Source organism: Papio anubis, chromosome 1 (genome assembly GCF_008728515.1).
Source record: "Papio anubis isolate 15944 chromosome 1, Panubis1.0, whole genome shotgun sequence".
In the NCBI taxonomy this organism is placed as follows: domain Eukaryota; kingdom Metazoa; phylum Chordata; class Mammalia; order Primates; family Cercopithecidae; genus Papio; species Papio anubis.
The window spans coordinates 49,533,873-49,555,688 of NC_044976.1; the positions used below are offsets into that span (position 1 = coordinate 49,533,873).

General features: G+C 37.8%; 1 protein-coding gene across 3 annotated transcripts in view; it reads left to right on the top strand.

Moving 5' to 3' along the window:
* C1H1orf185 (chromosome 1 C1orf185 homolog) overlaps positions 1-21,816 on the top strand; it is a 62,200-nt gene that overhangs the window by 15,345 nt on the left and 25,039 nt on the right. For all 3 annotated transcript variants that reach the window (XM_009208420.4, XM_003891871.5, XM_009208437.3), the window contains exons 2-3: positions 9,694-9,799; positions 16,299-16,434. In XM_009208420.4, the coding sequence (XP_009206684.1) occupies positions 9,694-9,799; positions 16,299-16,434 (242 nt within the window). The remainder of the gene's footprint in view (positions 1-9,693; positions 9,800-16,298; positions 16,435-21,816) is intronic.

The window sequence follows — 21,816 nt, forward strand, 5'->3', positions numbered from 1 at the left end:
TTACAATGTGATTTTAAATTTCCCCAAGCACGGGAGCTTTTCTTAGGGTATATTTTAGGTTATTAATGTAGAGATTAATTGCATTATTGTCAGAGAACATGGTATATATAATAATGATATTATAAAACTTGTTGAGTCTTAACCAGGTACAGTGGCTCACACTTGGAATTCCAGCACTTTGAGAGGCCGAGGTGGGAGGATCCCTTGAGGCCAGGAGCTCAAGACGAACCTGGGCAACACAGGGAGACTCCCTCTCTACAAAAAAATTAAAAATTAGCCAGGGATGGTGGCACACATGTTTAGTCCTAGATACTTAGGAGGCTGAGGTGGGAGGATGAGTTGAGCCCAGGACTTCAAGACTATAATGAGCTACGATCATGCCACTGCACTCCAGCCTGGGCAACAGAGTGAGATCTTGTCTCAAAAGAAAAAAAAACCCACAAAAACCACGGAACAAACAAAAACTTGTTGAGTCTTGCTTTATGGCCTGATATTATTATATGCATGTTAAGTTTCAGATGTCTTTCCTTCTTTTTTTGACTGAGTCTCAGTCACCCAGGCTGCAGTGCAGTGGTGCAATCTCTGCTCACTGCAACCTCTGCCTCCTGGGTTCGAGCAACTCTCCTGCCTCAGCTGCTCTGATAACTGGGACCACAGGTGCGCACCATCACCCCTGGTTAATCTTGTGTATTTTTAGTAGAGATGGGATTTCACCATATTGGCCATGCTGGCCTTGAATTCCTGACCTCAGGTGATCTGCCTGCCTTGGCCTCCCAAACTGCTGGGATTACAGGCATGAGCCACTGTGCCCAGCCATTATGTTATTAATTTCTTATAATGTTATCTTATTTATTCCTTGCTGTAATTCTGTGAGATAGTATGATTCTCATTTTTCAGGTGAGAACATTAAGATCCACCCAATATCATGAGTAGCTTTTCAAAGTTCAGGATCCAGTTAGGGTTTTTTTTTTTTTTTTTTTTTTTTGAGACGGAGTCTCACTCTGCCGCCCAGGCTGGAGTGCAGTGGTGCAATCTCAGCTCACTGCAAGGCTCCGCCTCCTGGGTTCACGCCATTCTCCTGCCTCAGCCTCCCGTGTAGCTGGGACTACAGGTGCCCGCCACTGCACCCAGCTAATTTTTTGTATTTTTAGTAGAGACAGGGTTTCACCGTGTTAGCCAGGATGGTCTCGATCTCCTGACCTTGTAATCTGCCCATCTCGGCCTCCCAAAGTCCTGGGATTACAGGCGTGAGCCACCATGCCCCGCCTCAGTTAGGCTTATATCAGATCAAAGCAGACACTAACTATAAACAATCAGTATGGTCCACTTTACATACTGGCTGCATATCAGCCCAGCATATATTTCATTATAGATTTTTAAACCTCAGAGTGAGGATTATTCTTATTTTAAACAGCTTTTTATCCCCCGTTGGTCCCCCATGCAATGTTTCACACATATTTGCTGTTCAACAGATATTTGTTGATTGGGCTAAACCACTTATATACAGCATAAACCTAAGAATGAAATCTGACAAAACTCAAGAAGAGCAAAATAAACAGGTAGTTTGTGAATATTCAAAAATAAAAGCAGGACTTACAGTTCTGGAAACATTGCCAAAATTAATCTGAAAATACTCCTGGTACAAATACTAAGTACTTCTGATTTAATATATAGGTCTATAACATATAAATATATAACACATAAATATATAAATATGTGAATATAGATGGGCTGAGGAAGAAGGACCTACAAATGCAATTATAGACATAGAACTGGGAGGAAAACCAAGTGAATTTAAGTTATAGACATTAAGGCAAGAGAGGGAGAAAAGTCAGTAGTGACTTCTGGATTTTGTGTTAATGACGTTCTTCATCACTGTGGAAATAGAACTTGTATGGAAGTAGAAATTTTTATTTTAATAAGTTTGGCTATAAATGGCAAGAAAAGGGCCATTGTAAGCTGGAGGGTGCTGTAGTGACAGAGTTTTATTTATTTTCATATGGAAAAGTCATAATCAGGTTTAAGACTTAATCCCTTTGACTAGGCTATTTCTTACAGTCTAAATCTTAAGATTCGGCTCAAGTGTCATTTCTGGAAAACTGTTTTTGCATTGGGCCAAACTGCCTCTGTTGTTACAGCACTGTAAACAGGTTATTCTCATAACACTCAGGATATTTTAAGGAACAGATATGTTTAAATTACTTGTGCCCTTCTAGATTGTATGCTCCATAATCATGTGTTACTCCCCTTCCCCTTCCCCTTCCCCTCCCCCTCCCCCATCCCCTCCTCCTCCCCCTCTCCTCCCCTCCCCCTCCTTCTCCTTCTCTTTCTCCTTCTCCTTCTCCTTCTCCTTCTTCTTCTTCTTCTTCTTCAATGAAGTCTTGTTCTGTCACCCAGGCTGGAGTGCAGCACTGCAATCTCGGCTCAGTGCAATCTCCGCCTCTCAGGTTCAAGCTATTCTCCTGTCTCAGCCTCCCAAGTAGCTGGGATTACAGATGTGCACAACAACGTCTGGCTAATTTTTTGTTTTGTTTTGTTTTTAGCAGAGATGGGGTTTCACCATGTTGGCCAGGCTGGTCTCGAACTCCTCACCTCAGATGATCTGCCTGACTCAGCCTCCCAAAGGGCTGTGATTACTGGTGTGAGCCACCATGCCCCACCTGTTACTTATCTTTGAATCACCAGTTCTTGACTAGTATTTGGCAATAGAAAATTATCAGGCAATGTTTAACTATGCAGCCTTGAAAAAAAAAACAACAACTTTCTCCTATCTTTCTGTAGATCTTCCTATGTCTTTATTTTGTATTATTCTTCCATTATAACACCCATAATACTTTTAAATTGAACTTAAAAAATATGTATGTCCTTCCTACTAAGCAGCATACTTCTTGGGGGGAAGAACCTTTTATTATCCATTTTTTAATACTAGCATCTATCATTTATCCATTGAATATTTAATCATTTATTGAGTAACCAGTCATTATTCTAAACTCTGAGAATACTATAGTGGAAAAGACTTATGTTCTATTGGCTCTGAGAAGACAGACAACAGACAATAAACCAATGAATAAAGAATATTATTAATGATTGTTATTAAAGACAAAGAAACAGAGTGATATAATAGAGTAACTATTGAAAGTGGGGAATTACTTTAGATAGGATACTTAAGAGTGGAGTCAAAAAAAGTAAAAATACTATCTTTGTATATAATATGACTTTATGATATATATTGACTAAACCTTCAGAGTAGGAGCAGAACTTAGTGATCGCACAGTCAAGCCTTCTCATTTTACAAATTGATTTAGACAGAAAGCAAGACTTGTTGAAGGTATTAGCAAATATGTAATTTTTCCTTCCCATAGTAAAATGTTTTGCAAACTTTCATGTTCTTTATATCTCATTGAAATTCCCCTGAGAGGTAAATGATTCATTTAAACCAGGGGCTGGAATGGTGTACTAATCACACCTATTTTCTGTCCTAATAGAGAATTTTTAAGGAGAGGAAAGGTAGGAGGGCAGAGATTCTCAGAGCTGAAAGTTAAGTGGGCTATAAACACAGTGATAAAAATATAGAAGGTGCTAAAAGGAGACTTGTAATGTCTGAATAGATGAGTCAGGAATTATATATGAAGCCTAAGAATTTTTTTTGGATTTTTCTAAGATATTCGTGGTAGAAAATTTGATATACAGAAAGGTCTGGAGTGAAAATTGTACCTATAAGCCCTTACCCCAGGAATAATCAATGTCGATTATTTTCTTTATACAAATAGTTTTTCAACTCTCTCTCCCTCTCTCTCTCTCTTTTTTTTTTAAACAAAATTGAGATTATATTATGTCTATAGTTTTTAAATATTTGAGAAAAGGAAACCAGCCTTGGCAAAAAAAGTGAGACTCTGTCTCTAAAAAAAATTTAAAAGATTAGCCAGGAATGGTGGCATGTGCCTGTAGTCCTAGTTACTTGGGAGGCCAAGGCGGGAGGATCAGAGGATCGCTTGAGCCCCAGGAGTTCAAGGCTATAGTGAGCAATGATTGTGCCACTGCATTCCAGCCTGGGCAATAAAGTCAGGCCTTGTCTCCAATACATATTGGAGAAAAGCAGAAAAATGAAAAGGAAAAAGAATAGTAAACACCCATGTAATCTCCTCATAAATGAACATTTTTTTGCTGATGTAAGCTTCAGATCTGTAATTTTTTTTTTTAGATAGAGTCTTGCTCTGTTGCCAGGCTATAATGCAGTGGTGCAATCTCAGCTCACTGCAACCTCCAACTCCCTGGTTCAAGCGATTCCCCTGCCTCCGCCTCCCGAGTAGCTGGGATTACAGGCACACGCCACCACACTCAGCTAATTTTTGTATTTTTAGTACAGATGGGGTTTCACCGTGTTGGCCAGGATGGTTTCGATCTTCTGACCTCATGGTCCGCCCACCTCAGCCTCCCAAAATGAACCACCGTGCCTTGCCCAGATCTGTAATTTTTTTAGAAAAATCAAATATCGGGCATGGTGGCTCATGCCTGTAATCTCAGCTACTTAGGAAGCTGAGATGGGAGAATCACTTGAGACCAGGAGTTCAAGACCAGCCTGGGCAATATAGGGAGACCCTCCCCCAACTTACCCACCACTCCATAAAGGCTGCTGTGAAGGTAGTGAGTCTTAATTGATTGTGCACAGTCAGGTGCAGATCGAACTCCTTGTTCAGTTCTTTCTTCTCCTATCACTACTGCACTTGGCGAGTCTAAAAAAGTGTTTAAAAAAAAGAAAAAGCAATGAAATATTATAGATAAAGTCTAAGTTTGTGTTCTATTCACAGTGCCATCCATCACTTTCCCCAATGAAAGACAACTAACATTAAAAGTTGGTGTACTTTAACACTTTTTAAATATTTAATTGTTAAAAATACTATTATTTTGTGTTTTCTTTAAATGTGCATAAGTGAAATCAGTACATAGTTGGAATCATTGAATATACATTTATAGAACTTGCCTTTTTATATTTTTTTTCAGTTTTATTCATACTGACACATATAGATCTAGTTTTTGATAAGTCATAAGTGGTAAGTTTGATGAAGTTTCAGTCAACAGACCTATAGAAGCAACACCCAGATCAAGAAACAGAACATTACCAACATCCCAGATTTCCCCGATGTCAGTATTTGAACTTTATGTCTGCCTTCTTTTGCTCCACATTACGTTTATAAAATTTATCCATTTTGTTGTGCATAGTTGTAGTTTATTCTTTCTCATTGCAGTAAATATTTTGTTTTCTTTAATTAATTCAACTTTTAAATTTATCCATTCAACTACTGATTGGCATTTAGACAGTTTCCAATTTGTGGGCTATGTCAAGTAGTGCTCCTACAAATATTTTAGTACGTGTTTTTGGGAACACATGTATGCTCCTCAGTTGGGTATTTGTCTAAGAGTTGAATTGCTGGATCGTAAGTATGCATGTGTTCAGCTTTCATAATAGGGATAAACAATTTTTTAAAGTATTTTACCAAATTACATTCTCAACACCAGTGAATGAGAGTTCAGGCTACTCTGCCTCCTTGCCAGCACTTCATATTCTCTTTTTCATTTTAGGCACTGTATATAGTGGTCATAGTATCTCATTGTGGTTTAATTTTCACTTCCTTAATGATTAATAACATTTTTACATGTTTATCGGCCATTTAGATTCTCTTTTATGATACTCTTAAAATTTTGGTTGTTTTTTTTTTTTTAATTGACATAATTCTGCACATTTATGGGGTACAGTGTGATATTTTGATACATGTGTACAATGTGTAATACTCAAATCAGTGTTATTGGGCTATCCCTCACCTCACACATTTATCTTTGTATTTAGAATATTACCATTCTTTTCTTCTAGCTATTTTGAAATACATAATACATTATTGTTAACTGTTGTCACCCTGGTCTGCCTTTAAACATTAGAGAACATATTCCTTCTAACTGTATGTTTGTACCCATTAACCAACTTCTCGTCATCCTCCCCTCCCCTACTCCCTTCCCAGTCTCTGGTAACCATCATTTTACTCTCTTCCTCATGAGATCCCCTTTTTAAGCTCCTACATATGAATGAGAATTTACAATTTTTGTCTTTCTTTTCCTGGCTTATTTCACTTATGACTTCCAGTCCCATCCATGTTGCTGCAAATGTTTTATTTGTTTTTAGGACTGAATAATATTCCATTGTGTGTATATACCACATTTTCTTTATTCATTCATTTATTGATGGACACCTAGGTTGATTCCATATCTTGCCTATTGTGAATAATGCTGCAACAAATACAGGGGTACAGATGTCACTTTGGTATACTGATTTCCTTTCCTTTCCTTTGAATATATATGCAGAAGTGGAATTGCTGAATCATATGGTAGTTTTATTTTTAGGTTTTTGAGAAAATTCCATATTGTTTTTCATGATGGCTGTACTATTTTGCATTCTCACCAACAGTCTATAAGGGTTCCCCTTTCTCTGCATCCTTGCCAGCATTTGTTATTTTTTGTCTTTTTGATAATAGCCATTCTAACCAGGGTAAGATAATATCTCATTGTGGTTTTGATTTGCATTTCCCTGATGATAGTGATGCTGAACATTTTTTCATATACCTGTTGGTCATTTGTGTATCTTTTGAGAAATGTCTATTCAGATCATCTTCCCATTTTTAATCAGATTATATTTCTTTGATGCTGAGTTGAGTTCCTTGTATATTTTAAATATTAATCCCTTGTCAGACTAATAGTTTGCAAATATTTTCTGCCATTCTACTGGTTGTCTCTTCGCTTTGTTGATTGTTTCCTTTGCTGTGCAGAAGCTTTTTAGTTTGATATAATCTCATTTATCTATTTTTGCTTCTGTTACCTGTGCTTTGGAGGTCTTATTCATAAAACCTTTTCTCAAACCATTGTCCTGAAGCATTTCCCGTATTATTTTTTCTAGTTGTTTTATAGTTTGGGCTCTTACATTTAAGTCTTTAATCCATTTTGAGTTGATGTTTGTATATGGTGAGAGATAAGGGTCTTCTGCAGATAGAGAGCCAGTTTTCCCTGCAAGAGGTTGTTCTTTCCCCAGTGAGTGTTCCTGGCACTTTGGCAAAAATCAGTTGGCTGTAGACATGTAGATTTATTTCTGGGTTCTCTATCCTATTCCATTGGCCTATGTTTCTGTTTTTTATGCCAATGCTATGCTGTTTTGGTTATTATAGCATTGTAGTATATTTTGAAGTCAGATAGTGTGATACCTCCAACTTTTTTTTTTTTTTCCCCCTCAGGATTGCTTTAATTATTCAGGGTGTTTTGTGGTTTCATACACATTTTATAATTTTTTCCTGTTTCTGTGAAGAATTTCATTGTTATTTTGATATGGATTGTATTGAATCTGTAGATTGCTTTGGTTACCCTTAAACTTTTAACATCTATACTTAACTGTTTTTCTAAAAAAAAATCTAAAGATATTCACTGCCTGTATTCCTCACCCAATCTAGATGATAAAGTACCTTAGCAACATTTAAATTACTACTATTCCCCCACTTACCAGTTCTATTCTTTTGGGAAAGTTATTTAGCCTCAATTTGCCTCATCTGTTTTCTCATTGTAAAGTGCAGAAATCAGAGTATTTAACTTATAGAATTTGGAGAAGTAAATAAGTTAATGTTTATAAAGCACTTTGAATAGTGCCTGGCATATAATATTTGCAGTGTAAATGTTAGATATATTTTTCATATATAGCATCATTATAACTTATTTAATTGATTTCCCAATTTGGGGCGTTTGGAGTTTTTATATTAAAAGTATCACTTTCAGAAATAATCTTATATAACCTTTTTGTACCACTAATTAATTCCTGAATGTAGACATTTCTAATCTCAAAGAAAACCAAGATTTGACAGGCACTATCTTGAAGCTGGAAATTACTTAGGAAACAATAAAAATATGGAAATGACAAAAGACTTTATCATGTCATATTCTTAGTGGAACTTGATAATACATTCACACAAAGATCTTCAATTAGTTTTATACTCAGTCTTTTCCCAAAATAATATACTCCTCAGTTGTCTTAAGGTTCAAGTTCTATAAAGCCTCCTAAGAAAGTTTTCTTTCTCAGCTAGGCGCGATGGCTTACTCCTGTAATCCCAGCACTGTGCGAGGCCAAGACGGGTGAATCACTTCAGGTCAGGAGTTAGAGACCAGCCTGGCCAACACAGTAAAACCCCATGTCTGCTAAAAATACAAAAATTAGCCAGGCATGGTGGTGTGCACCTGTAGTCCCAGCTACTTGGGAGGGTGAGGCAGGAGAACCGCTTGAACCCGGGAGTCGGAGGTTGCAGTGAGCCGAGATCTCACCACTGTACTCCAGCCTGGGTGACAGAGCGTCTTGCTCAAAACAAACAAACAAACAAAAAACAAAAACAGAAATCTTTCTTTCCGTCTTTCACTTTTTGAAAGCTTTCTACGGTTTACTTTATGCAGATTTCAGAATCTTAATCAAGACTTGACCAACCTATAATTACTCCATGCCTTCTTCATTCCTATTTTTAATACATACCAGAATTATGATAATTTGTAGCAGGGATAAGATAATAGGAAAACAAACAAACAAACAGAGGTCTGGCTTTAATTTGCTGCATAACCTTAGTTTATAACTTTTCTTTCGTGGACCTCAGTTTTGCCATCCTTAAAATGAAGGGTAATACCATATAATTCCTATAGGCTTTTCCAATTATAAAATTGGCGATATACTTTTACTTTATATTACTTTCATTTAGCTTTTTTTTTTTTTTTTGAGAGGTTTTGCTTTGTTGCCCAGGCTAGAGTACCGTGGGGCAATTTTAGTTCACTGTAACCTCAAATTCCTGGGCTCAAGCAATCCTCCCGCCTCAGCCTCCCAAGTAGCTGGGACTGACAGGCGGGTGCCATCACACCTGGCTAATTCTGTATTTTTAGTAGAGACGGAGTTTCACCATGTTGGCCAGGCTGGTCTCAAACTCCTGACCTCAGGTGCTCTGCCGGTCTCAGCCTCCTAAAGTGCTGGGATTACAGACGTGAACCACGGCGCTCGACCCCTGGTTAACTGTTTTTTAATTTTTTGTAGAGATGGTATTTCACTCTATGGCCGGACTTGTATCCAACTCCTGGCTTTAAGATCCTTCCGCCTCAGCCTCCCAAAGTATTGAGATTACAGGCATGAGCCGCCACGCCCATCCTCATTTTACCTTTTAGATAAAACTTATAAAGATTTCTAAGATCTTAATATTTGTTACTTTATTACCCTTATCTGCCTCCTTATAGAGATTGATAACACAAATCTTAAAATGAAAATCTTAAAAAGTCTTATGTTGGAGGGCTGCCAGTAATGATACTGGAGAAAAAAAAAAGCTAGACTGAGAAGGAAGAAAAACAGATAACAAGGTGGTGGCAGCTGTACAAACACAAACGAAACCTAGGTTTCAAATACTGGCATCATCAAAGAAATGTGCCGTGGGCCATAATCATCAGGAAGCCCTGTGTAATTCTCCAGTCCAGGGTCGTGGAGTTTATTAGAATTGCACAGGACTAGAATTCCCATCTCCCAATCTCCTAGTTAATGTCTTAACACCACAACGTGCTATATCATTTGAAGTATATCATTTAATTTTACCTAGAGAATAAAAATACACGTGTGAAATAATCTTTTGTAATTTATTTGTATAGGTTTTTTTAATTACTTAACCTATTTTCTGGCTGCTGGTGCGGTTACTTTGGGAATTGGTTTCTTTGCTTTGGCATCAGCTTTGTGGTTCCTGATTTGCAAACGAAGGTAAGGTTTATTCGAATATTTCTTTAACCTTTTTTTCTTTTAAAAATCCAATAAAGGACTTTTTCAAATGGTAGTAAACTTAAATAACTATGACAGTATTGATTGTGTAGTTTGGGATTTGGTTATAGACCCTTTGGTTGGGGATAGAAGGCTTTACATTTTTTAAGTAGCCTGAAAAAAGAAGTACTGGTAATAGGAATGTTCATGCATTAAAATTTTAAAGGATAACAAGATCTACTTTTTCTTTTTCTTTTTTTCCCCCTTTTCTTGAGACAGAGTCTTGCTCTGTCGCCCAGGCTGGAGTGCAGTGTCACGATCTTGGCTCACTGCAAACTCTACCTCCTGGGTTCAAGGGATTCTCCTGTCTCAGCCTCCTGAGTAGCTGGGATTACAGGCTCACTACACCATGCCCATCTATTTTTGTATTTTTAGTAGAGACGGAGTTTCACCATGTTGGCCAGGCTGGTCTCGAACTCCTGACCTCAGATGATCCGCCTGCCTGAGCCTCCCAAAGTGCTGGGATTACAGGCGTGAGCCATCGCGCCGAGCCTTTATTTTCTAGAAGACATGGGTTTGATTGTAAGCGAAGGTGAAAATGTTTTTTTAAATTGACTCCCAATTTTAGAGATTGAAAACATTACAGAAAAGGAAAGAAACTTTTTCTTTAGGAGATATTTCAGAAAAAAGCTGACTAAATGCCCTGGTATGGTCTGAAAGTAGTCTTTTGCCAGAAACAGAAAAAAGATCATTTGACACCTTAATCCTTTCAACTGTAAAACTTGATGTTTCTAATTATTTAATCATTTCAGGCCGGGTGCGGTGGCTCACGCCTGTAATCCCAGCACTTTGGGAGGCCAAGGTGGGTGGATCACCTGGGGTCAGGAGTTTGAGACTAGCCTGGCCAAAATGGTGAAGCCCTGTCTCTACTAACGATAAAAAAATTAGCCAGATGTAGTGGCACACACCTGTAGTCCCAGCTGGTCAGGAGTCAAAGACAGGAGAATCGCTTGAACCCAGGAGGTAGAGGTTGCAGTGAGCCGAGATCGTGCCATTACACTCCAGCCGGGGTGAAAAGAGTGAAACTCCGTCTCAAAAATAAATACATACATATATACATACATACATACATAAATTCAGTGTTTGCATTGTCTAATGTTTAAAATATATAAATTGTAACATAATCTTCCCACATAGTCTCCCGGTGCTCCCTGCTTCAAATGAATACACACTACCCATCTACATTCAGAAGTCAGAAACCGAGAAATTATTCACTTATTCATTCTTTCAACAAATATTTATTAGGTGCTTGCCATTGTTCTAGGTATTGAGGATACAACTGTGAACAAGTTAAACAAGTTTCTGTTTCATAGATTTGCAATGCCACTAGCAGGGGACAGATAATGAATAAATAAAGTAGTCAGGATATGTGTGTACTAAGGTAGGTTGTATTTAATCTAAGATCTGAGTTAGAAGGAACCAGACATATGAAGACTTTGTGCAAGAGCTGTCTAAACTGAAAGCAGAGCAAATACAAAGACCCTAAGGAATGGTCTTGACATGTTTAACAAACAGAAAGAAGGCCAATGTGAATAATCTGCAGTGAGAAAGGGAAACAATCATGAGATTGAAGAGACATGTAAGGGCCAGATCACTTAAGAATTTGTAGGCTAGAATATGAAGTTTATTTGTGCCATTGGCAGTTTCTAAACAAGGAGAATAGCACTGTCATCATAATAGCTAACACTGACTGCTTTCTACATAGGCACAGTTACAAGTGCTTCATACATTATCTCGTTCAGACTTAACCCCATGAGGTAGAAGTAATATTATCTCCATTTTAAAGACTATTCTAGGCCAGGTGCGGTGACTCATGCCTGTAATCCCAGCACTTTGGGCGTCCAAGGCAGATGGATCACTTGAGGCTAAGAGTTCAAGACCAGCCTGGCCATCATGGCAAAACTTTGTCTCTACTAAAAACACAAAAATTAGCCGGGTGTGGTGGTGCGTGCCTGTAACCCCAGCTACCCGGGAGGCTGAGCTACGAGAATTGCTTGAACCCTGAAGGCAGAGATTGCAGTGAACCAAGATCGCACCACTGCACTCCAGCCTGGGTGACACAGTGAGACTCTGTCTCAAAAATAAATAAGTAAATAAAGACTATCCTATAGCTGATTTACTTTTTAGTAACTGTTTAAAATTGAGGGGTAGTTTACATACAAGAAACTGCATAGATTTGAAATGTACAGCTATCAGTTTCAACAAATATACACCTGTGTAACCACCACTCTATCAAGATATAGAGCTTTTCATTGCCCTAGAAAGTTCCCTCATGCTCCTTACCAGGCATGACTCCTGACCTCCTACCTCAGAGGCAAGAATTATCCAGGTTTCTATCACCACAGATTAATTTTGCCTATTCTTGGATCATATGGACTTTTTATGTCTGTTTTTTTCACTCATAATATTTTTGAGGCCGGGCACAGTGGCTCATGTCTGCAATCCCAGCACTTTGGGAGGCTGAGGTGGGCAGATCTCTTGAGGTCAGGAGTTGGAGACCAGTGAACGGTGAAACCTGGTCTCTACTAAAAATACAAAAATTAATCAGGTATGGTGGCGCATGCCTGTAATCCCAACTACTTGGGAGGCTGAGGCAGGAGAATCACTTGAACCCAGATGGCAGAGGTGGCAGTGAGCCGAGATTGTGCCACTGCACTCGAGCCTGGGCAACAGAGCAAGACTCTGTCTCAAAATAATAATATATTTTAGATTCATTTATATTGCATGTATCTATCCATAGTTCACTGTTTTATTGAGTAATATTCCATCTTATGACTATACCTTGGTTTATCTATTCTTTTGTTAATGGACATTGGGGTCATTTTGTTTTTAGCTCTTAGGAAAATGGCTGCCATAAACATTCTTGTATAAATCTTTTGTATACGTACTTTCACTTTTCTTAAGTAAATACCTAAAACGAGAATTGTTGGATCATGTGATTCGCTTTATTAGAAACTGCCAAACTTTTCCGAAGTGTATATACTCTCCCACCATAAATGTACGAGAGTTCTGATTTACACTTTTAAAGATATTTTTAAAATATGTCTCTATGAAGCCTAAATTTTAATGGAGCAAGAGTGAAAGCAGAGAGACAAGTCAGGAGACTATTGCCAAGTCCGGATGAGAGTTCACAGTGTCTTGCACTAACATGGAAGTAAAGGAGATGAAAAGATGGAGTTGGATCTGGGATAGGTTTTGCAGGTAGAGTCAGCAGATCTTGTTGACAGATTGGATGAAAATGGCAGAGTTAATGCTGACACATAACTTTTTACCGTAAGCAGATACGTAGTTTATACTTTACTCAGCTCAGTTAAGCTCAGCCATTTACTGAGACAAGGAGATGATGAAAGGGAGGAGCAATTTAGGGGGCTGGTGATAAAAATGAAAGACATTCTTGAATCTCCCCACTCCCACTAAACTTGAACTATCACTAAATTCTGCTTACTTTACTTCGTATATTGCTCGTATCTATTCGTTTATCTCCTTTACCACTGCCACCATCCTATCCAAGTTCTCATTATCCCCCACAGAGACTACTGCAAAAGGAGTTATAATTGACTCCTACCTTCAGTATCATACTCATTTAATCTTTTCTCCGCACTTCTACCAGATATTCTCCAAGGGCAAATCTGATCAAGTCACCCTACCCTTTTTTTTTTTGGAACGGAGTCTCGCTCTGATCTGATCAAGTCACCCTACCCCCCCTTTTTTTTTTTTGAATGGAGTCTCACTCTGATCTGATCAAGTCACCCTACCCTTTTTTGTTTTTTGTTTTTTTTGAAAGGGAGTCTTGATCTGTTACCAGGCTGGAGTACAGTGGCGCGATCTTGGCTCACTACAACCTCTGTCTCCCAGGTTCAAGCAATTCTCCTACCACAGCCTCCTGAATAGCTGGTACTACAGGTTCATGCCACCACATCCAGCTAATTTTTGTATTTTTAGCAGAGACAGGGTTTTGCTATGTTGGCCAGGTTGGCCTCGAACTCCTGACCTTAGGAGACCCGCCCTCCTCGGCCTCCCAAAGTGCTGGGATTACAAGCGTGAACCACTGCGCCCAGCCCAACCTACCCTTCTACCCCATGCTCACTATATATATATATATATATTTTTTTTTTTTTTTTTTTTGAGACGGAGTCTCGCTGTGTCGCCCAGGCTGGAGTGCAGTGGCGCAATCTCGGCTCACTGCAAGCTCCGCCTCCTGGGTTCACGCCATTCTCCCGCCTCAGCCTCCGAGTAGCTGGGACTACAGGCGCCCGCCACCTCGCCCGGCTATTTTTTTGTATTTTTAGTAGAGACGGGGTTTCACCATGTTAGCCAGGATGGTTTCGATCTCCTGACCTCGTGATCCACCCGCCTCGGCCTCCCAAAGTGCTGGGATTACAGGCTTGAGCCACCGCGCCCGGCCTCTCACTATATTTTAAAGGACTTTTCATTGCCTTTGAGATAAAGATAAAACTTTTAAGGGCTTACATGGTCTACCCCTGCACATATTCCCCAATCTCATCTCTCATTTCCCCTCTTGCTTTCTGTGTTTCTGTTACATTGTCCTAATCTGACCAGTAGGTCTTTGTGTATGATATTCTCTCTGTCTAGAATATACTTACTTTTACATGTCCCCTCTTCCACCACATTCTACCTAATAACTACTGCTTTTTCTTCAGATGCCCAGTTAAATCATCCCTTCCTTAATAATAAAGCCTTCCCTGACCTCTCTAACCAGGTTAATTCCCTTAGTTACATCCACAACACCAGGTAGCTTTCCTTGACAGCAATTTCCACTGTTGTAATTTTTCATTTTCTTGTGATTACGTTATTAATGTCTGTCTTCTTTTCTAGTATTTAAGCTAGAGGGAAGCAATGAAAGTTCCATGAGGGCAGGGGCTGTTCTTTTTCCTCTTACCACTATATATACAACACCCAGCATAATGTCTGGCACATAGTAAATACTCAATAAATATTTGTTGAGAATTGAATTCAATGAATAAGTGAATTCTAATTGTTAATGCCTCATTAACATAATATATCTTGAATTAATTTGGAAATATTCTAGTACTTCTGAAAGAAGAAATGGCAATGAGCGTTACTGTTATTGGGAGGACTTTACAATTGATGAATCTATATTGACACATCACTGTCACCCATATCTTATAGTTTACATTAGGGTTCACTCTTGGTATTGTATATTCTGTGGGTTTCGATGAATGTTAATGGCAATGTATCCACCATTATAGTATCATACAGAGTATTTCACTGCCCTGAAAATCCTTTGTGGTCCATCTATTCATCCCTCCCTCCACCTAACTCCTGGCAACCAGTGATCCTTTTACTGTCTCCATAGTTTTGCCTTTCCTAGAACGTCATATAGTTGGAATCACATAGTAGTAGCTTTTAAGATTGACCTCTTCTACTTTAGAAATACACATTTAAGTTTCCTCCATGTCTTTTCCTCCCTTAATAGTTCATTTCTTTCTTTTCAATGCTGAAAAATATTCCACTGTTCTTTAAATCCTTAAGTTGAGAATGACTGTTTGAAAATGCATTCCCTTATACTTAACTGTCTTTGATAATCTGAGATTTTACTTGCTGCTTTCTTTTCTTTAACTCTCTCTCACTTATTTTGTGGTTGCATGGATAAGAAAAGATTACAGGTACTCTTCCATTGTGAGTCAATTCAGTTTTCTTCCTCTTATTTATTTATTTATTTATTTTGAGGCAGGGTCTCACCCTGTCACCCAGGCTGGAGTGCAGTGGTGCAATCTAGGCTTACTGCAACCTCTACCTCCTGAGTTCAAGCAACTCTGCTGCCTCAGCCACCCTAGTAGCTGGGATTACAGGCATGTGCTACATGCCCAGCTAATTTTTGTGTGTGTGTTTTTAGTGGAGACAGGGTTTCATCATGTTGGCCAGGCTGGTCTTGAACGCTTGACCTCAAGTGATCCACCTGCCTTGACCTCCCAAAGTGCTGGGATTACAGGCATAAGCCACCGCACCAGCCCCTCTTACTTTTTGCCAGAAATATGATTAAATACCAAAATTGACCAATGAGTTGCATTTTATCTAATTTTCTTCACCATTAAGGATAATTTTACGAAAAAGCTAATTAACACTAAAGTCAACTAATTTTCTCACAACCAGAAAGAAATATATCAAAGACTCCTGGCTAATATTCAAACTGAAAATAATAACCCTGCATACATAGCTTAATTTACATTTCATGAATAAAATAAGTGGTTTAATTTATATTCTATGAATAAAATAGATTTAATGAAATCTAACATATGAGTAGGGAGTATGTAAATTGACTTGTGCTTTTAAAAATAAATATGCTATAATGTATTTATTCTGATTTTAAAGCTTTATGTATAAATAATGGAAATAATGATTTTAATTGTTTTATAATCTAGTTCAGGTTTAATAATATTCTTTATAAAATATTTTTCAGAGAAATATTTCAAAATTCCAAATTTAAAGCAATTGATGAGAGATGCAGGCAAAGACCATCAACAGCAAAGATTAAATCTCATTCTCACTGTGTTTTTATTTCTCGAAATTTTCATACTGGGAGATTCCAATTACAGGTAGGGTGTAATATTTTATAGCAATCTTTTCAAATAATTTCTTTTGATACCATGTTATTAGCATTGCTGTCTTAAAATCTGAAGGACAGAGAATCCTGTGTTATTTCTTAATTTGAGGGAAAACTAGTTAGAGTTTATACTATAGGAAAACTGAAAAGCTAAACGAAAATGTATCACCTTCTACGATTGTTTCTTCATATCTCTAGCCCAACAACCTACATTCCACATACTGGGATTGCTATAGGGATAAAGATAAATGGCATAAGAAAAACTGAAAGCAAAATTACCAGGCTTTCAAAGGAAAACGATCTGGAGATAAGAGATACTCAGATAGCCTAACCATACCAGCTAATTGAAATTAAATTCACTTTGACAAGGATGTACTAAGCCTTTACTATATTCCAAGCTCCTCTGGACCCCTTTATTGGAGATAGTAAGATATGGCACCTACCTTCAAGGTATATGTGTAGTACAAGTGAGAAAGGCAGACGCCTAATTAACTTTGTGTGATATGGTAAATGTCAACACAATGCTAAATGAACAAAGGTAAAAAAGGCAGAGACTAAAACGATAATAGCTAAGCAAAACAGTGTTTGTTTTGTAGATAGATAAATAGTGACAAACTGATAGATTGTCAAAGTTTCACTATATATCTTGAGTATTCAACTCAAGTTGTACTCGGTGTTCATTGATTTATCAAACATTTGTTGGCTGGCTGTGGCAGCTCACGCCTGTAATCCCAGAACTTTGGGAGGCCAAGGCAGGAGGATTGCTTGAGCCCAGGAACTGGAAACCAGCCCACGCAACATAGCGAGACCCCATCTCCATAAAAATTTTAAAAATAAAAAAGTAGTTGGATGTAGTGGCTCACGCCTGTAGTCCTGGTTGTTCAGGAGGCTGAGGCAGGAGGATCCTTTAAGTACAGGAGTTTGAAGTTGCGGTGAGCTATGACGGCGCCACTGCACTCCAGCCTGGGTGACAGAGCAAGACCCTGTCTCAAAAACAGACACTTTTGTTGAGTACTTTATATACGTCAGCACTAGTTTTGCCACTGAGGCTATATAAACAAATAAGATATGAACCCAGCCCTAGATGAGCTCAAAATCAGTAGAGAAGAAAAATATATAAACTAAATAAGTACAACATCATATGATAAGAGCTCACAAAGCTGAAGAAGTGCAGACAAAAGAGGCTGAATTGAGGAAGGCTTCACAGAGAAGACATTTCCAACTGGGTTTTAAGAAATGAAGAGAAGTTTGTCAGGAAGAAAGAGAACAAAGGAAGTCTCATGTTCAAAGGCTTGTGGCTATGAAAGGAAGCAATATATTCAATGAAAGTGTTATAATGTTTGAAGCCTAGGATTCAGATGAGAGTGGTGGAAAAAGACGCTGGGGATGAGATTGCGATGAGCTTCATTTGCATCCTAAGGATTTTGGATTTTACCCCTTAGGCTGCACAGAACCACTGAAGGATTATAGGAATATGGTCAAGAGCATTGTCTGTAGAGCCAGATTACAGATTTCAATTCTGGCTGTACCACCAATAGCTGTATAATGTTAGGCAAGTTACTTAACTTCTCTGTGTCTCAGTTTCCTCATCTGCAAAATAAAGATAATATCACTTCCATAGAGTTGTTGTGGGATTAAAGGAATTATTATGTGAAAAAGCACTCAGAATAGTGCCTGATCCTGTAGTGAGCACCGTACAATTCTACTATTATTTTTACTGGAAGATTTTAAGCAGGTGGATGTAAACATCGAATTAATTCTAAAGGTTATTTCCTCTGACTTTCGAATGAAGGACAGTTTGCAATAGAGATTGCACTGCAGAGAAAAATTGTTTCTGCGTATGCATTTAGTATTAATTTATTCAGTACTCATCATGTACTAGGCATTTTGCTAAGTACTAATGATATAGTAATACCACCATACTTAACGATGTATAGACACAAATAGACAACTACAAGTGTCATGAATGCAATTTTAATTAGGTTGTTTATTATTCATTCAACAAATATGTAAGAAGTGCTTATATGTCAGGCATTGTATTAGGCCACTGGGAATTTGGAGGTGAACAAGGGAGATAGTAGCCCCTGCTTTTATGAAATTTTTCGTGTAGTGGGAGAGAGAAATAATGCACAAGTAAACACAAAATATTATTCAGGATTCTTTTTAATTATTTATTTTTTAATTGATAAACATTGCATATATTTATCATGTACAACATGATGTTTTGAAATATGTGTACTTTGTGGAATGGCTAAATCATGTTAATTAACACGTGTGTTACCTCAAATACTTGTCATTTTTTTGTGGTGAGAACACTTAAAATCTACTCTCTTAGTGATTTTCAACACTACAATACATTATTAACTATAATCACCATGTTGTACAATAGATTCCTTGAATCTATTCCTCCTAACTAACTGAAATTTTGTATCCTTTGACCGACATCTCCTCTGTCACCCTGCCACCCCTAGTCCCTGGTACCCTGCCACCCTAGCCCACCATTCTACTGTCTGCTTCTACGAGTTCAACTTTTTTCGATTCCACATAGGAGTGAAATCATAGGGTATTTGTCTTTCTGTGCCTGGTTTCTTTCACTTAATGTGATGTCCTCCAGGTTCATCCAGGTTGTCGCAAATGACAAAGTTTCCTTCTTTCTTAAGGCTGTTATTCAGGATCCTTGATATTCAGTGACAGGGACCTCATTCAAACTACAATAAGAAAAAAAGTAGTATAAAAAGAATAAGGTAGTGTCCACCTCAGCCAGGCAATTCCAGTATGAAAGAACTCTTTCATATCGTCCCTCTTTTTATTAATTCCTGCCTCTGTATTGGCTTCTTCCTCTTCTACTACAGGCAGACTTCTATGGGGCAGGAGGATAAAATGATAACAAAAATAGGTTTAATATAATAAAAAACTAGAGATTGATTTCTAACAAAAACTTTATTGTGAAATATGACATACATGCAGAACAATATATATACACATACACACATACACAGGCAATTTAAATAATACATGGATTTTTTGTACTCACTACCCAGAATAAAAATAGAATATTACCAGTACCTTTGAGATATTCTGAGTGTTATATATCTGTCACACCTCCAACTCCCACCCTCCACTAAAGGAACCACTATCCTGTAATTGCAGTTAATTATTTCCTTACTTTTCCCTATAGTTTTGCCATAAATGTTACAGAATAATATATTATTAAATTTCATGTGTTTTGAACTCCATATCTAATCTTTCCTTTTTTGTGCAGTATTGCATTTCTGAGATTCATCCAGTTGATGTACATAGCCATAGGTCATTGCTTTTACTGTTATTTGGTATTCCATTGTGTGAAAATACCAACTTTTCTGTGATTTACATTAAGTTTGGGGTTGTTTTAAGTTGTTCCTCTATGAAATCTTTATAGGGGCTACACTTAAGAGTAGAATTGCTGCATTATGGGGTCAGTGTATATTCAACCTTATTAGATAATCTCAAATTGTTTTCCAAAGTAGCTGTGTCAATATACGTTCCCCCAAAACATATGTAAGTGCACAGATTACTTCATATTTTCAACAATCTTGACATTTTCAGGCTTCTACATTTTTGACAATCTAATGGATGTGTAATGGTATCTGTAGTCTTCATACCTAATTTTTTTCAAGCCATTGTATATTCACAGCAAAATTGAGCAGAAAGTGCAGAGTCCCTCTGTATTCTTTCCCCCCTCCACAGGCACAGCCTCCCCAGCTATCCACATCCTGCACCAGAGAGGTGCATATGCTACCATTGATGAACCCACATTGATACATAATAATCCAAAATTCATAGGTTACAATAATGTTCACTTTTGATATTATGTAGTCTATGGGTTTTGACAAATGTACAATCATGTCTTTATTAGTATCATACAGAATAGTTCCATTATCCTAAAAGTCCTCTGTGCTTCTCTGATTTATCCCTCCCTCTACTCTAACCCCTGGCAACCCCTGATCCTTTTAGTGTTTCCATAGTTTTTGCCTTTCCTAGAATAGGCACATTTGTCATGTAGTTGGAATCACACAGTACGTAGTCTTTTCATATTGGCTGCTTTCACTTAGCAATGTGCATTTAAGCTTTCTCCATGTATTTTCATGGCTCGATGGCCTGTCTTAGTCTGTTTTCTGTTGCTTATACCAGAATACCTGAAACTGGGTAATTTGTAAAAAATGAAATGTATTTCTTACAGTCTGGAGTTTGGAAGTCTAAGGTCAAGGAGGGGCACATCTGGTGAGAGCCTTCTTGCTGGTAGGATTTCTGCAAAGTCCTGAGGTGGCATAGGGCATCACATGGTGAAGGGGCTGAATGTGCTAGTTCGAGTCTCTTGACTTCTTAGAAAGCCACTAGTCTCACTCCTGGGATAACCCATTAATCTATTAATCCATTAAACCATTAATGGATTAATCTATTTATGACCCAATCACTTCTTAAAGGCCCCACCTTCTGAATACTGCCACATTGTGGATGAAGTTTCAACATGAGTTTTGGAAGGGCAAACATTGAAACTATAGCCTAGCCTATTTCTTTTTAGCACGGAATAATATTCCATTGTGTGGGTATGCCATAGTTTATTTATCCACTCACCTGTGGAAGGACATTTTCGTTTTTTCCAAGTTTTGGCAATTATGAATAAAGTTACTATAAACATATGTGTGGAGGTTTTGTATAAACGTAAATTTTCAACTTATTTGCATAAATACCAGGGAACACAATTATGGATCTTATGGTACAAATGTGTGTAGTTTATAAGAAAATGCCAATTTTTCTTTTTCTCCCAAACTATATCAGTCTGCATTTCCACCTGCAATGTATGAGAGTTCCCGTTGCTCCACATTCTCACCAGCATTTGTTGTTGTCAGTGTTTTGGAGTTTCACCATTCTAATAGATGTGTAGTGGTATCTCATTTTAATTTGCAATTCCCTCGTAACATGTGATGTTGAACCTCTTTTCATGTGCTTATTTGCTATCTGTATATATTCTTTGATGAGACAGCTGTTCAGATCTTTCATTTATTTTTAATTGGGTTATTCATTTTCTTATTGCTGAATTTTAAAGAACGTAAGTATATTTAAGTTATAAAGAACTTATATATAACAAGTTTAAAATATATATTTTATACACATACACACACACACATATATATATACACACACACATTATATATATATATAAAAAGAGCAATAATCCTTTATCGGACATGTCCTTTGCAAATATTTTTTCCCAGCCCATGGCTTGTATCTCTTGGTATTTCACTGCAGTTTGAATTTGTATTTTTCTGCTAATAAATGAGATGATTGTCTTTTCAAAAGTTCGAAAGTACATCGGGGCTAGGCGCGGTGGTTC